Here is a 15586-nt window from a genome sequence, read left to right as displayed (position 1 = left end):
CGCCACCCTGGGGCCGCCGTTTCTGCAAGGTGGCAGCCCTGGCGCTCCCTCGGCCCGCCGCCCTCGGCCCCTGCTCCCCGCTGGCCGCCGGAGTTTGCAGACACAGCGCGAGCCTCCCCCCGCGCTGGAGCCCTCGGGGCTGCCCCGTGCCTCCCGGGACGCGGTGGGCGGATTTCACCCGGTGACTTTTTAGGCTCGCGCCATGGGCAGTGAGCGCCCAGGTCCACCCCTGCCGCCAGCGCCCGGCCTGGAGGAGGGTGAGGGAAATACTGATCCGCTCAAGTCGTGCATTTCCCCAAGGCGTCGAGACTGTGCAAGTGTAGCTCCGAATGCAGCTGAGCACTCCGTGAATATCTGATGACGCTGAAATTTGACGCAGGTGGGTCTAGAGGAACGTGCAGACATCCGAAGCAATGGTTCCTGTCACTTCGCAGGTATTAACCAGTGGGAGGGGGCGAGAGGGGACTCGGACGCCCTGAGCCCTGCGGACAAGGACAGAGGGAAGCTCCCTGATGGGCGGCTGCCAGGTTCTGAGCGACAACTGGATTCAAACCTTGCCTCTGCTGAGTGACCTTGGGCAGTGATGTGATCGCTGTGTGCCTCCATCTCTTCACTGCCAAGATACGGGAATTTTTTTTTTTTTTTTTTTTTTTGAGACAGAGTCTCACTCTGTCACCCAGACTAGAGTGCCGTGGCGTCAGCCTAGCTCACAGCAACCTCAAACTCCTGGGCTCAAGCGATCCTCCTGCCTCAGCCTCCCGAGTAGCTGGGACTACAGGCGTGCACCACCACACCTGGCTAATTTTTCTATTTTTAGTAGAGATGGTGTCTCGCTCTTGCTGAAGCTCATCTTGAACCCCTTGGCCTCCCACCCAGAGTGCTAGGATTACATCCGGCCTAAAAATAGGGGAGTTAACACGCTGAGGATTCCCTGCCCTAAAGCACACAAAGGGCTCTTTCGGGGCTTGGCCCAGAGGAGGTGCCTGTTCTGTTTTCTTCGATTCTTCCATTCGCAGAGGGCCAGTTATATTTTCTTATTTTCTGTTTTCTTGGTGCTTTGGCATTTGGGGGCCTTATAGACCCCTGGAGTGACTTCCCCTCCCAGGGCCAATTTTTTATTTTTTTTAAGAGAGAGGATCTTGCTCTGTGGCTGGAGCGCAGTAGCTGTTCACAGGCAAAAATCATAGTGCTCTGCAGCCTTGAACTCCTGCACTTAAGCAATCCTGCCTAAGCCTCCCAAGTAGCTGGGACTGTAGGTGGGTGCCACCATGCTGGCTAATTTTTTAATTTTTTGTAGAGATGAGGTCTCACTATGTGACCCAGGCTGGTCTTGAACTCCTGGCCTCTAGTGATCCTCCCACCTCAGCCTCCCAAAATACTGGGCTAGCCAGTTCTTAGAGATAGCAAAGGACTGGGCGGGAGAGGCCTTTCTTATGCAAAGCAGCCAGTCCCAAGTATTAATAGATAGCTCCAACTATCTCTTTAACTCTCTCTCTCCGCAAGCCTAGATTGCCACGTCCCTAAATCATCCCAGGGCCGGCTACCAGGCATCATCCAGGAAACAATCCTGTCCTGGCCCACGTGGCCCCACTGTGGGACACCACCAAGCATAAGTCCAGCCCCAAATCTCCAGATGACCCCAGCCTGTCCCCATTTTGTGCAGAAGGGTGACCTTGGAGAAGCACTAGTGAATGGGAGAAATCCTGCTTGGTTCCATTATTTGTTCAGCCTTTTAAACACACACTGTGGCCTGGCCCTGCACAAGGCACGCTGGGAGATGCGGAGACGGAAAAGGGACCAAGGCGTCTCCCCGGGGTCCAGGCCCAGGACGCCTCCCAGCCCACCCCTTCCCCAGGGACTGTTCCCAGCACCTGGTCCTCAAAGGTCTGGGCCCTCCCCGCCGGACCAGGCTAAACTCTTCCATGTTCCCAGTGGCCCCCGCCCATCTGGAAAGTCCCTCACACAGCTACAGTGAAGTAGCTGAGCCTGCGTCACCCGCTGATGTTTGTCCTGAGCGTAGAGCCCGCTGAGGGCAGGGCAGTGGCTGCTGGTTCCTGAGAATCTCTGGCACCCACAGTGAATGTTTGTTGTTGCTGAACGGGGCAGCGGCTTGAGGTTAGCTGCCCTCGGAGTCTGGGTTCCTGGGACCAGGTGAGGCAGTGCCGTGGGAGTCACCAGGGTCCACCCTGGGGGATTCGCTCTCTCACCTTCACTGTCCCCCACCTGCAAACACACTCGGGTAGCACACTCGATGGCTACCTCCCCGTCCCCAAACCATCCTGCCCCTGCAAAAGTGTCCTCATCATGTCTTGAAGCTTTCATTGCAGGCAAGCTGGCTCTCAGCACTTAAAGAGTTGACCAGATGCCCGATGTTTATGTATAATTGATTGCCGGTTCCTAATCACAAAGGTAACTCATGTTCATTGCAGAAAATGTATATACACAAACACACAGATAAACTGAAATCACCCAGGGAAAAGCACGGTTTTGTGTTCTGGCGTTTGCCCTTCCAGTCTGGTCTGGCTGTTGACAGGTAACGTAAGGGAGATCAGACGAGGTTTGGTTATGTATCGAATAACGTTAAAGCTTCAGGACAACCCTGTGATGTGGGTACCGTTAGGTCCCATTTTCCTGATGGGTGAATCCGGAGTAGATTACATGGCTTGCCCAGGGCTTGCAGCTGCCATGGACTGAGCTGGCAGGTGGAGGGAGCCAAGACGCTCGCACACGTACACACCATGAGAAACGTGTAATCTCCCTTGTTCAAAACAAGGGAAATATGGTATCCGGGCCCTTGCAATGAAGCAGGTCCTCATAGCGAGTGGCTTGAAGGTGACTTGTCCATAGAGGCGCCAGGACCAGGTATGTGCCTAGGGGTGGAAGTCAAGGCCCAGCCCCACGCCCAGCGGCAGGGCTCTGGAACTGGCCCTCTGCATACAGCTGGAGCGTGGAAGGAGCTGCCCTTTCGTGAAACTAGAGCAAACCGTGACATCAATCCAGCGTCGGGCGAAAGAGCGTCATCTCTAAGAAACTGGAACCATGGGCCTGCACTACGCATGGGCCACTCACGTGGTCCAGAAACACCACGCTAAGAAACGAACGTAAAAAATGGTCTACAACCAATGCATCTGTAGAGATCCGTACGGACAAATGCAAAACTGCCCCACATCCCAGGGCATGAGCCTGGCACGGGCAGACACCTTCAGCAGGCAGCTCTTGCTGCAGATGAACTCACAAAGCTAGAGGCGGAGATGAGGAAACCTGCCCCCTAGTGGAGGAGCCAACAGGTGCAGCAAGCGACAAAATCACATCTGAGAAACTAGAGATGATACAATTTTAAAAGGATTTTAAAATAAGTCTATAAAAATGTTTGAAGAACTGACAACTAAATGCAATACATAACCCTAGACTGGAAACAAATATACTAGAAAGATGTTTTCGGGTCCTGTGACAAAATTGTAATTTGAACAGTAGATTAGAGTCTGTCTAATTGGATCAGCATTAAAGTCACTGAATTTGATAACTGTGTTGTGGTCATGTAAGAAAATATCCTTATTTTTAGGAAATACAGGTATTTAGGGGTAAAGGGCTATGATGTGGAATGTAGTCTAAAACGTTCAGAAAGAAAGACGTGTGCACACCCACACGCGTGTGCGTGGAGAGCGAGCACATGGGTGATAGAGCGAATAGTGCAGAACGTCAGCGCTGGCCGCGTCTGCTCCGGCTGCCAGAACGAACACCACACACACAGCGGCTGCAACAGCAGAAATTCATTTTCTCACCGCGCTGGAGTCTGGAAGCCCACGGTCAAGGTGCCAGCAGGGCTGGTTTCCACCGAGGCCTCTCTCCTTGACTGGCACACGGCCACCTTGACGCTGCCTCTTCACATGGTTGTCCCTCTGCATGTGCATGCGTGGTGTCTCCTCTTATGAGGATGCCAGTCATGTTGGGTTAGGACCTACTCTTACGACCTCACTTAACCTTAATCACCTCTTTAAAGGTCCTGTCTCCAAGCGCAGTCCTATTCTAAAGTACTGAGGGTCAGGACTTCAACATACACATTTTGAGGGGAGCATAGGCGTGATCCACCGTGCCTGGCTTCTCTCTTTTGCTTTCTTTTTTTGCGGTGGGATGCAACACGCCTGGATTGTTTTGTCCGCTTGCTTGGATCTGTGTGATTTGAAGTCTGTTGTTAATTTTGGACAATTCTCTGGGAGACTGGCTCTTGGCGCCTGCTGTGCAGCCTTTGTCTCAGGAGTGTGTAAAAAAACCCTCTCCTATTTCCTATATTCCTTGACTTCCTTCCTCTTAGATTACTTCCTTTTTTGGGGCGATGCGTCTTGATAAAGTCAAACGAAGGGTAAAACTTTTGAGATCTTGAATATTTTTAAATGCCTTTATACTCCATTGATAGTTTGCTTGGATCTCGACTTCTAGGTGGGTGTTCTGGTTATGTATTGTTACAAAACAAGCCCCCCAACACTCAGTGGCTTAAAACAACAGCTCATTGTCTCTTCCGGTTCTGGGCGTTGGCTGGCATAGCTTCCATGTTCCCTTGGGGTCGCACATTTGGTTGCAATCCGAGGGTGTCTGGCGCACAAGCTCACTTGTGTTGTGGGTCCAAGGTGGCTCAGTCACACGGCTGGCATTTGATGTTGTCTGTCAACTGGGAAGTCAGCTGGGGCTGTCCACCAGAAGACCTACGGTGGCCATCACCCAAAATACTTATAACGTGGCCTCTCCTGAAACGGGGGCTCCAAGGAGACGGCGTCCTTATGTCTTCTGCTCTCCTCAAGCCGGGCTTTCCACAGGGTTTCCTACTTTTAGACATCAAACCGCCACCCAGTCGTGACGCCTCATGGAAGCCAAAGGCCTACCTCCTGCACAGCCCCTCCGGCAGCCGGGCACCCCGGGTGAGAGCTGTCCCTAGGCCAGCACAGCGCCCGCAGCTCAGCCGCCAGCAGCCAGGTCTGACGGCCTAGATGGCAACCCCTGTACCTGGTGTGGCTGTGGGCTAGCTGCTGGCCACACGCTGGGGCGTGCCATCGCTGGGGCTCTGTGGAGGAAGTGACACTGAGCCCTCGAGGCCTGGCGTCACCCACGTACCGGAACCGCAGGGAACCCAGCGGTCGCAGCAGCAGCAGCAGGGCAGCAGTTTGGCACTTGCTGCCAAGCCAAGAAGAAACGGTTCTGGGAGTGTGGCCAGAACCAGTGACCGCAAGCTTTTTAAGGCTTTCAGCGAGGCGCTGAAACAGTGTAGATTTACAAATGCATTTGCCTAATCCAAAAATTCAAATTAAAAAAACTGGAAAATCCTCATGACCAAGTTAATTTAGCATAAAAATATAATTGATAATGAAAGTATAAATGTAAAACCTGCAGTGAAACCTCCCCTCTGTTGTTAATGGCTTCCTTGCTTCAGAATTGCCGTGGAAGAGTGTTCTTACCGTGCAGACGTCCGTCGAGATAGGGTAGGTTTAAGTTAGGACTAAGCAGATGTTTGTGTGGCCTCCTTAAACTGGCTGTTGTGATGTTATTGTTAGTGAGTTAATTAGAATGAAGTGGTTTTTTCCCCAGAGATGGACAGGGAGGGGGGGGCGGGGGGGAAAGAGAATCTTCAGAGTGAGATCGCACGGCTGCTCACGATCTGGCCCCAGAGGTTGCTTAGTGTCATTGCTGCCATGTTCGGAGGGAACCAGCCACTCCAGTTGAAAATTAATTTCCCTCAGAATTTTGAAGCATTTATCTATTGTTTCCATGTTTCTATTAAGAAGTCCAATGTCTTTCTCATTCTTAATCCAGTGTATGAAACTTACCTTTTTTCCTGTGGGAATTGATAGAATCTCTCTTTTGTTCTCGTATTCTGAAAGTTCACAATCGTGTCCCTTTGGAGGGGCTATTTTCCCCGGTCTGTTGGGCCCTCAGTGAGCTCTTGCCTGAAAACTTGTGTCCTCAGCTACGGAGGGTTTCCCTGGGTTGCTTGATGATTTCCTCCTCTCCGCGCCATCTCTTGGTTCTGTGTAGACCTCCTGGGGTTCAGCTGTGAGGTGTCCTGGGCTGTCTCTATCGTTTTTTTCCTAAATACTTTCCTATTTTTTCCTCCACTGTCTGGAGACCTCCTCCACTTCTACCTTCCAACCTTTCCATGGAGCTTTTAAATTTCTGCTGCCAGATCTTTAATTCTCAAGAGCTTTTGTTTTGTTTTATGAATGTTCCTTTTTTACACCATCCTGCCCTTGTTTCATGAGCCTTCTTAAATTCTCTGATCATATTGGTTTGTTTTTAAAGTTTTCTTCTCCTTGCATCTGTTTCCTCCAAGTTACTTTTTTTCCACTTGTTTCTTTGTATCTCTTTTCAGGTGAGATGCATTCTTCAGCTCTATGGCAAGTGATCACTGTCTCTCTGTTAATATTTAAGAGTGGAATTACAGCTGGGCGCGGTGGCTCACACCTGTAATCCTAGCACTCTGGCAGGCTGAGGCGGGAGGATCGCTTGACCTCAGGAGTTCGAGACCAGCCTGAGCACGAGGGAGACCCCGTCTCTACTAAAAATAGAAAAATTAGCCAGGTGTGGTGGCACCCACCTGTAGTCCCAGCTACTCGGGAGGCTGAGGCAGGAGGCTCGCTTGAGCCCAGGAGTTTGAGGTTGCTGTGAGCTATGATGATGCCGTGGCACTCTAGGCTGGGCGACAGAGTGAGACTCTGTCTCCAAAAAAAGAGAGTGGGAATTAGAAAGATGGCTGGAAATTAATTCTGAGAGTGTGGGTGGAGTTTCTCATGTGGGGTATTTTCATTGAGGAAACACTGATATTTTTTAAATCTTGTTCTTTTCCCTTGGGCTGGTCACATTCCCAGGAGAGGACTTTTCCAGTCTTCTGCCAGGAGGTGGAGACCTGACGTTGGGCGTGGCCAGCAGTAACCACAGCAATGGGTTAGACCTCAGACCACCAAACATTCTTTTCAGGGAGGAGTATTTTGTCACAGACATTGTTTAGGATTACTGTCACATGGTGATTAAAAGCAGAGCAACTTCCAGTCACTTTTATTATTATCTTTAAATGCTCTTCGAACATTGCACCCCTGTTGCCTGCACCTGGGTGGGCTGCTCCCACCTTCCTGCCCTTGTTTTTAATATGTCACTTGGGGACATTGTCCTCCTCCTCACACTAAGCTCTGGGTTGTTTCTCCTCTGGTTGGCCTTTGTCTCTTTTGTCACCTCTAAAGCCACCTCTCTGCGCTGCATCTTCTCTGTTTTAAATGTTCCACGTGATGTCTTTTGCTGACAGGATCCTGGCTGACCCGATCTTGCTGTCGTGTGTCTGCAGACTCTTGCTCATGGTGGATTGTTTCCCTGCATGTTTTCCCTTGTGCATTGTGAGCTCATCTTCAGGGACACCTTTTCCGTGGGAATTTTGTCAGCTCGGACAAAACAGAAATCTAAAACAGATGGGAGTACTTTTACATTTGCTTTGGATAAGTCCCAGAGCTCTTTCCTGGAGTTCCTTTTTTTAATGTCAGTTTTTAGTGTGGGGGTGTCTGGACCACTAGATAGACTGAAACTAGGGAACAGGCCTGTGGTTCCAACCCCCAGGGAGATTTTATTTCTTCACCATAACCTGGGCTGGTTCAGACCAACTTCTTTGTCACTTGTATGAGCCGAGGGCAGAGTTTGTTTTCGGTTCTCTCTACATCCCAGTCCCTGCTTACCAGACCCAGGGCTCAGTCTCCTGCCTACATCTGGGTGTGAAACTTATGCCCTGGACCACTGAGACCAGCCCCCTGGGCTTACCAGGCGCTCCCTCTTCATTCTGGTCTGGGGCTTTTCCTTCCAATCTGGGAGCTCTGGATTTCAACTCTGTCTAGCAGGCTGGTGGTGTTGATCCAGCATTTCCAGGTTCTCCAGAGGGGCACATTACAGGAAGCAGAAGTCTCGCACACATTGTTTTAAAACTCAGATTTCTTTTTATTTTTGCGACAGAGTCGCACTTTGTTGCCTGGGCTAGAGTGCCCTGGCCTCAGCCTAGCCCACAGCAGCCTCAAACTCCTGGGCTCAGGCGATCCTCCTGCCTCAGCCTCCCAAGTAGCTGGGACTACACGCACGTGCCACCACGCCCGGCTAATTTTTCCTATCTTTTGTAGAGACAGGGTCTCGCTCTTGCTCAGGCTGGTCTCGAACTCCTGGCCTCAACAGATCCTCCCACCTCCGCCTCTCAGAGTGCTAGGATTACAAGTGTGAGCCCCACCTGGCCTAACACTCAGATTTCTGTTTTAGAAGAAGGGGCAAGCGTTAACATAAAAACTCAGATTTCACATGAAAAATCTACATTTCTGGTCTCATTTGCTGGGAAATTAAAAGGAAGATCTGGCCACTAAGATCCCCCGCGGGCTTGCGGGTCGCACGTCCCTCGGCGCTCCTACTGTGCCGCCCCGCCTGCCGCGCGCCCCTTAGACCCCGCCGTCCTGCCCTGCGCGGCGGTGACGCGGCCGGCGGCAAACAAGGCAGTCAATTATTAACAGGTGCGCGGCGCACCAGGAAACCCGAGCCGGCCGCGACGCCCAGCCGCCCGGCGGGAGCGGGAACCGCAGCCCCGAGCGCCATGGAGGCAGGTACGGCGGGGCCCGGGTCGCCCGGGCGGGGGCGGGAGGGGGCGACCGCCCAGCCGGGACACCCCCACCGGAGCCAGGGGCCCAGGAGGCTGTAGAAAGTCCTGGAGCTCTGGCCAGGCCCCTGCCCAGCCCTGGGGCGCCCTGCGCGAGACCGCACGTCCTCGGGAGCTCTCCGGCCCCTCCCGCACCGCGTCCCGTCGCCGGTGGCTTTGCTCAGCGCCGCAGGGGGAAGGGGCGACCCTGGCAAACGGGGCGGAGACAGAGCCTGGGGAGCGAGGTCGAGGAGGGCGGTTCAGAGACGAGAGCTGGGGGCAGAGGCCGAGCGACGCGCAGACCCGGGGCTGCGCGCAAAGGCTCCGCCGCCGACTCCGACCGCCCGCGCGAGCCAGGGGCCGTGAGGCGCGAGGACGGGAGTCGAGACCCGGGCCCTGCCCTTGGGGGTCCCGGGCTGGCAGGGGTGGAGCGGTGGCACCGGACCGTGCAGAGTCCTGCCTGCCCGGGCGCGCTCCGGCCCACAGCCGGCCCCGCCACGAGAACTCGGGGGTGGGGCGCACCCAGGTCGCAGCTGCAAGCGGCTCCGGGGGACGCTGGGCGAAGACGGGGCGCCGCCCAGGACCCGCCCAGACCTCGAGCCCTTACCCGCCCTCCTCGCCTCGGGCAGCCCAGCCCCCTTCCCGCCGGAATGTCGGCTCCGGTGTTGGTGGAGAACCTGAGAAGCCGAGGTCGCCGCCCGGCAGCCCGGCCGGCAAGTTTATTTACTCTGCGGCCCCATCTCCGCCGTCGGGCCAGGTATTGGCCCTGGCGGGGTCCAGGGAAACTGTGGTTTGTGTGTTGTGATAACTGGGACAGGGGCCCCGCGGGAATTCCCGCCTCACGCAGTATCCGGGAGGGACCGGTCTCTAGAGTGGAGACCTAACTCGCTGAGGCTCAGTTTACCTGCTGAGAGCCTCAGGTCCCCCATCTGTCAAATGGGGATCATAAAAGCAAAAGTGCACCCGAGGGTGACTCCGGGTTTCGACCCTGCTCCCTAGTTTGCCTGCTTTTGATCGCTTTTCAGTGACTTCAGGTTGTTTTTTGTATTTTGTCTGACTTTTTAGTTGTCGTCAGATGGAGAGATGGGCTTTTTAAAAATTGTGGTAAAATACGTGTAACATAAAATTTACCATTTTAAGTGTGCAATTCAGTGGCATTAAGTACACCCACAGTGTCGTGCACCATCACCACCATCCATCTCCAGAACTTTCTCATCTCCCCAGACAGAAACACTAACCCCATGTCCGCCTGCCCCAGACCTTGGTAACCCTGAGAGAGAGGTTTGTAAGGCTTCTACTTGCAAGACGTTTGTCAATGTCCCATTGGCCAAAGCAAGACACATGGCCAGGCCAAGCTGCAAGGGGTGGGAAAAAAAATAGCGGGATTGTCACAGGTGTAAAGGTGAGGAGGTATAAACAGCAGGCGTATGAGGAGCAGAGGCCTTGCGTGAGACCCTGGCTGCAGGGAGGGGGCTGGGGCAGGAGGCTCTCAGGGGCTCAGCATTCCTGCCATTGGGACCCCTCTCAAGCATCCCTGGCCCCTGACTCCACCCTCCAGCCCTGTGGGCGACGGAGATGGGAGAAGGGGTCTTCAGAAAGGCCCCTCCCATCCACTGAGATGTCCCGTGTTAATGTGTTTCACTTCTCCCTGTGCTTTCTATAACCCCTAAGGACACTTAGCAAATGAACCTGAAGCCAAACCTTTGTTGCGGGGCTGCCCACCCCTGGTGTGAGGCCTTGAATGCCCACACAGGTCAGAGGAGTCCACCCCAGGTTCTCTTTGAGGGCCTTTCTTGGGCCCCTGCCAGAGACCCTCAAGTGCACAGCTGGTCAGGATGCTCTCGGGAGGTGCAGGGGGATCTTCAGGATGCGTTGAGACCTACTCAGGTGTCACCAGTTTATCTGTGGCTGCCGGAGGGCAGGGCCTGAGTTGGAAGGCAGGCAGCTGGGTGCCTTTGGGGCTCTGGGGTCCTGCACATTTTGGTTTCTGTTCTCGCTTTGCCTCGGTGGCACATGACCCTTAGTGACCTCCTGGCTCCACCATGTCACTCTATTAGCAACAGTCTGGCTTCCAGACTCTGGCAGCGTTTGAACACCCCACTCCTCCCCCACAACCCCAGTCCAAGAATCTGATTGGCTTTGCTCATCTCTTCAGATGAGCCACCTGTTGGAGCTGTATCTCAGGACAGCCAATCAGGGGCTGCCCCGGGTCGATGCTTTTTTTCTGGTCCAATCAGCTGTGACAGCTAGGTTTGGGGGTGGGGACTATCGCTTAAGAGAGGCAATTTGGACCCAGGGCAGGGCCGACAGCCAGGTCGGTCCACCTGGGCGTCTTTCGGGCTGTGTGATCTTCAGCAAGGCGCCTCACCCCTCCCAGCCTCACTTTCCTTGTCCCATCATTGCCTTTTGCTTGAGGATTGGATGAGCTGGAGAGGACTGGCACTCGGTATGGGGGGGCGACGTGTTGGGGGAGGTCCCACATGAGGGCCCCCCCCCCCCGGGCTCACCGCCCTGCCCTGTCTCTCCAGGCCTGGACGCAAAAGGGGGCGGCAGCCCTGCCCCGCCGGACGACGCCCTGAGCCCCGCGCCTCCCGCGCTCCCCGCGCTCCCGCGCCGCCCGCAGCCCCTGGACGAGGACGCGGGGCCCAGCGAGGACGCGGCGCCCACGGGCGCCGAGGGAAGCGAGCCGGCTCCGGAGGAGGCCCGGGCCGCGGCGGCGGGCGAGGCCAGGCCGGAGCCCAAGGCGGCGGCCGGCGGGGTCCCCCCCATCGGCTTCGTGGGCGAGCCGCCGCCCTACGCGCCGCCCGACCCCACGGCCGTGCACCTGCTCTACCCGCCCTTCCCGCAGGTGCCGGTGCTGTTCCAGGCCGCGCCCGCGCCCGCCGCCGCCTTCCCGCCGCCGCCCGCCCCGCTCTACCCCGCCGCGCCCGCCTTCCCCTTCCCCGTGGTGAGTGGTGGCCGGCGGGCCCGGGCGGGCGGGAGCGGCGCGCAGGGGACGAGGGCTCTCTCCGGTCCCTTAGCCTGCGGGGCGGGCGAGCCGGGAGGCTTCCCGGAGGTGGGGGCACGTGAGCCGGGGTCTGGAGGGTGAGCAGGAGCGTTCCGGCAGAGAAGGGAAAAGGGCGCCCGGGCAGAGGGCACAGCACGGGCGTGCGGGGAATGAGCGCGGTGGGTTTGGCGTGCGGAGGTGGGAGAAGGAAGATGGGATCCAGGTGAGGGGCCCCGGGGCCTTTGGGCGGGAGGAGACTTGATTAGATTTTCTTAAAAGAAAAAAAAAAAAAACTCAACCAAACACCCCCGCCGCCCCGCCGCCCCGTGGGGACTGGAAATGCAGCTGGTGGCTGGACCCCGGTTGCGGAGGGCAGAGCCAGGGGACTCCTGCGGGCCGAGTGACTGGCGGGGGGCGGGGGGCCCTGGCCCACTCCCCTCTGGGTGGGGGTGCGGGGCACCGAGTATCCTTCCAGGGCCCCCTGGCCGCGTCCACACTCCGGTGCCTGGAGGCGGGCGCCCCTCACCACTGCGGCTCTGCCCACAGTACGGCAGCCCCGCGGCTGGCGTGCCTGCCCCGCCCCCCGGGGAGCACAGGCCGCTGCCCAAGGACTACATGGTGGAGTCGGCGCTGGCCACCCTCTTCTGCTGCCTGCTCACCGGGCTCGTGGCCATCGTGTACGCCCATGAGGTAGGCGCGGCGCAGGCCCCTCGCGAGCCCCTCCCAGCACGCAGCCACCAGTGCCCCAGGTGGGGGGCCCCAGGGCCCCTCTCCCAGCAACGGGGTCTCTCCCTCAGGAGGGGATGGGAATTGGGAGGTCTTTGCCCCTCTTGTGTGGGCGCCTGCTCCTGCCTCTGCCCCTTGCCACTCCAGGGCTGCTCTGGGAAGCTCAGCTGCCCATCCGCGCGGGGGCTTGGGTTTCGAAGGGGGAGGAGTCTGCCCGTCCGTCCACGCAGTCATCTCTACGTCCGTCCACTTGCCTGCATCTGACCTCGCTCTGGCTGCGCATGTGCCCGCCCAGCTGCCCGCCCACCTGCCCATCCCCCGCCCAGGCACCATCTCTCTCGCCTCCGTCCACCCACCCCTCCTTCTCATCCTGCGTCCACTCAGCCAGCCGCCGCCACTCTTCACCCCTCTAGCCTGTTCCCACCCACCCACCTGCCACCTCTCTAGCCTGTCTGTCCCTCCCTGCCTCCCTCCTTGCCTCCCTCCCTCCTGCTGTTCACCCATCTATATACTCACCTGTCCCTCTCCTCACCCATCTTCCCATCCATCCACCTCTCACCACCTCTCCCCACCCCGACTTTACTGACCATATCGGGTACAGGGCTGGGCCCTGGGGACTCGGCGATGCCAGCGTGATGACCTTGCCACAGAGACCGCGGCAGGCAAGACTCTGGGGGCCTGTGCTCAGGGCTGACCTGTACGGCCCTGGCTTCCCTCTACTACCCAAGCCAGGGCCGTGGAGAGAAGCCAGCCTTCAGGACAGCTCAGAGCTGGGACTCTGGGGGCCACTGCCTGCCTGTGAATTCTGGCTCCATAACTAGCTGTGCAGCCCTGGGCAGGTCACCTAACCTCTCTGAGCCTTTGTTTCCACATCTGCACAGTGGGGGCAACCTCAGGGGATTGTAGATGAAGCTGTAAGGGCATCAGTCAGTGCCTGGCCAGGACAAGCACCTGGGAGCAGGTGGCCACCGCCGCCATTGCGCCTTACGAGTCATGGGCCCGGCAGGTCCCCGAACCTCTCAGGGTGTGCTTTCCAGGCTGTGGAACAGGGCCTGTCTCCAGCAGTGTTGCACCAGGGTGGGAATGGGGCTCCCGGCTGCTCACTGCCCCCGCGCTATCTCGTTGCAGACCCGTGCAGCCCTGGGCAGGGGCGACCTGGCCCAGGCCGAGGCGGCTTCACGGAAGGCCCGCTCGCTGGTGCTGTTTAGCCTGCTCTTCGGGGTCTTCGTGTCCACCAGCTGGGTCATCTACGTGGTGGTGGCACTCTACCTCCCCTGAAGATGCCCGGCGGTAACCAGCCTGGCCAGACCCTCCCTTGTGGACTCTGAGCTCCGCCGGTGGCCAGCTGTCGCCTACAGAACGGACCCAGGGGCCAGATGAGGGTGAGCTTGGCAGCCCTCAGCAGACTTGTGGCTGGACCTCAGCCCCCACCGGCGGCTCACTGAGGCCCCAGGCAGTGTCCCAACGTGAGGCGGTCCCAGAGCCCAGACCCAGCGTGGGACAGGGCTGTTTCCTAGGTGCCTGCTCCCAAGGTCTTCCTGGGACTCTTGCCTTTGCCTTTGTTCCTCAGAGACCATCGGAAGGACTAAAGCCCTCAATGTCTTCAGAGCCATCTGGAAGGACTTCGCCAGCCCTGGGCTCCCCTACCTCCACCCCAGGGACCTTGGGGAGATCTGGCTGCCAGTATTTAGTGGAGAGGAGCACCCCCCTCCCTAGTAGCTCCTGGCTGGTTGTCCCAGGACCCCGCGCAGCCAGGGGAACAGGGTCTTTCATGCGGACCCCACGTCCAGAGAGGGAGGCGCTGTGTGTGCTCAGTCAACAGAAAGCAACACCCTGTGCAGAGCTTCACGTTGCTGCTTCAGGGACACTGCTACTTCCTGGCTTGCTTCCAAGGCAAGTGGCAACATCTGCCCGCAGCTGGGCTCTGGGGCTCCCTGCCCGCCCCTCTTGGGGATGCCGTGGGTGCACCGGCGGCGCTGGCGAGGACCCGTGTGTTGCTCACACCGTGCATCCACTGAGCGATGCTGCTGCTTCTCCCTGGACCCATTTCTGCGGGGGCAGCTTAACTAGAAACCTTTCTCCCCTCCTCGCTGCCACCGGGCTTCTGCTTACTGCCTCTCTGGGTCTTTCAGCTTCTGCCTCACCCCACCTGAGCTTTCTGCTCACGCCTCTGACTCTAACTTTATGGCCCAAAGCTGGAGGGTCAGCTGGGCCCCATTCAGCACGCCCTGACTGGGAGCTGCCCCTGGGTGCTCAGGTCCGCTGCCTAGAGCCCCAGGCCAGTTAGGTTTGGTCTTGAGAACCCTCCATTTAAACAAGATTCTAAACCATGTGAAGAGGGAGAAGGGGAAGGGGGGGCCCCTGGCTGAGCCATGAAGGGTCCAGAGGTCACATTAGGTCGGGTGCTTTCTGAGCAGCCTGTGAGCTGCTCGCAGCCCTGGTGCTGGGAGGCTGGCCCGGGCCCTCCTCCAGCAGCTGGGGACACGGGAATGAGGAAGTAAGTGATGAGCAGCTTGGAGATGGTGAGGCGGCCCCTGTTCTGGGACACAGGGCTGGTCCAGAGTGAGGACTAAAATACATGATAATCACAAAAAAAAGGTGGCATCATTTTTTGGGGATCAACAGATGCCAAAAAATATTTGATAGACTCCAGCAGCCACAGCAAAGTCGTCTAGGTGAGTGCTCCTTGAACTTCAAGTGCAGGCGAGTGCCCCGGGGAATCCCAGTCGGTGAGCGGGGCCTGAGGCTGCCTTTCTGTGAGCTCCCAGGTGACGCTGAAGGTGGTGGTGAAACCGACAGCAAATTAAGTGGGAAATTATTAAAACTACTAAAACGTATTAAGACCAGGGTCACACCAGAGATGCTCCCCAGGGTCTCCATCATCCAATGTTGCTGTGAAGTTCCAGCCCGTGCAAAAAGCAAGGAAGTGAAACTTGCAGTGTGAAACCTAGAAGAGGCCTGACGTGGCGCTCACTCCGGTGATCCCAGCGCTTTGGATGGTGGAGGCGAGAGGATGGCTTGAGCCCGGAGTTCGAGGTTACAGTGAGCTAAGATTGTGCCACTGCACTCCAGCCGGGTGACAGAGGGAGACCCTGTCTCTTAAACAAACAAAAAAAACCCAGGAGAGACAAAATAATTACCTGGCTAGAATATCCAAGAGTTGATGAAAAACCATAGCACTTATAAGAAAACTCAGGAAAATAGTTGGATACCAAATAAATATACAAAATCAATAG

General features: G+C 56.9%; 1 protein-coding gene across 1 annotated transcript; it reads left to right on the top strand.

Moving 5' to 3' along the window:
• The first annotated feature begins 202 nt into the window (after window positions 1-202).
• Window positions 203-13840, top strand: LOC105806511 (proline-rich transmembrane protein 1). Its single transcript, XM_012639644.1, has 4 exons — window positions 203-257; window positions 11167-11363; window positions 12171-12314; window positions 13479-13840. The coding sequence occupies exons 1-4, from the start codon at window positions 203-205 to the stop codon at window positions 13626-13628; spliced, it is 546 nt and encodes a 181-aa protein (XP_012495098.1). The 3' UTR covers window positions 13629-13840.
• Window positions 13841-15586: the final 1746 nt, after the last annotated feature.

The sequence above is a fragment of the Propithecus coquereli genome, unplaced genomic scaffold (genome assembly GCF_000956105.1).
Source record: "Propithecus coquereli isolate 6110/MARCELLA unplaced genomic scaffold, Pcoq_1.0 Scaffold142, whole genome shotgun sequence".
Taxonomy (NCBI): Eukaryota; Metazoa; Chordata; class Mammalia; order Primates; family Indriidae; genus Propithecus; species Propithecus coquereli.
The sequence above is the reverse complement of the archived record's forward strand: the minus strand, read 5'-3'. Positions and strand labels throughout refer to the sequence as shown.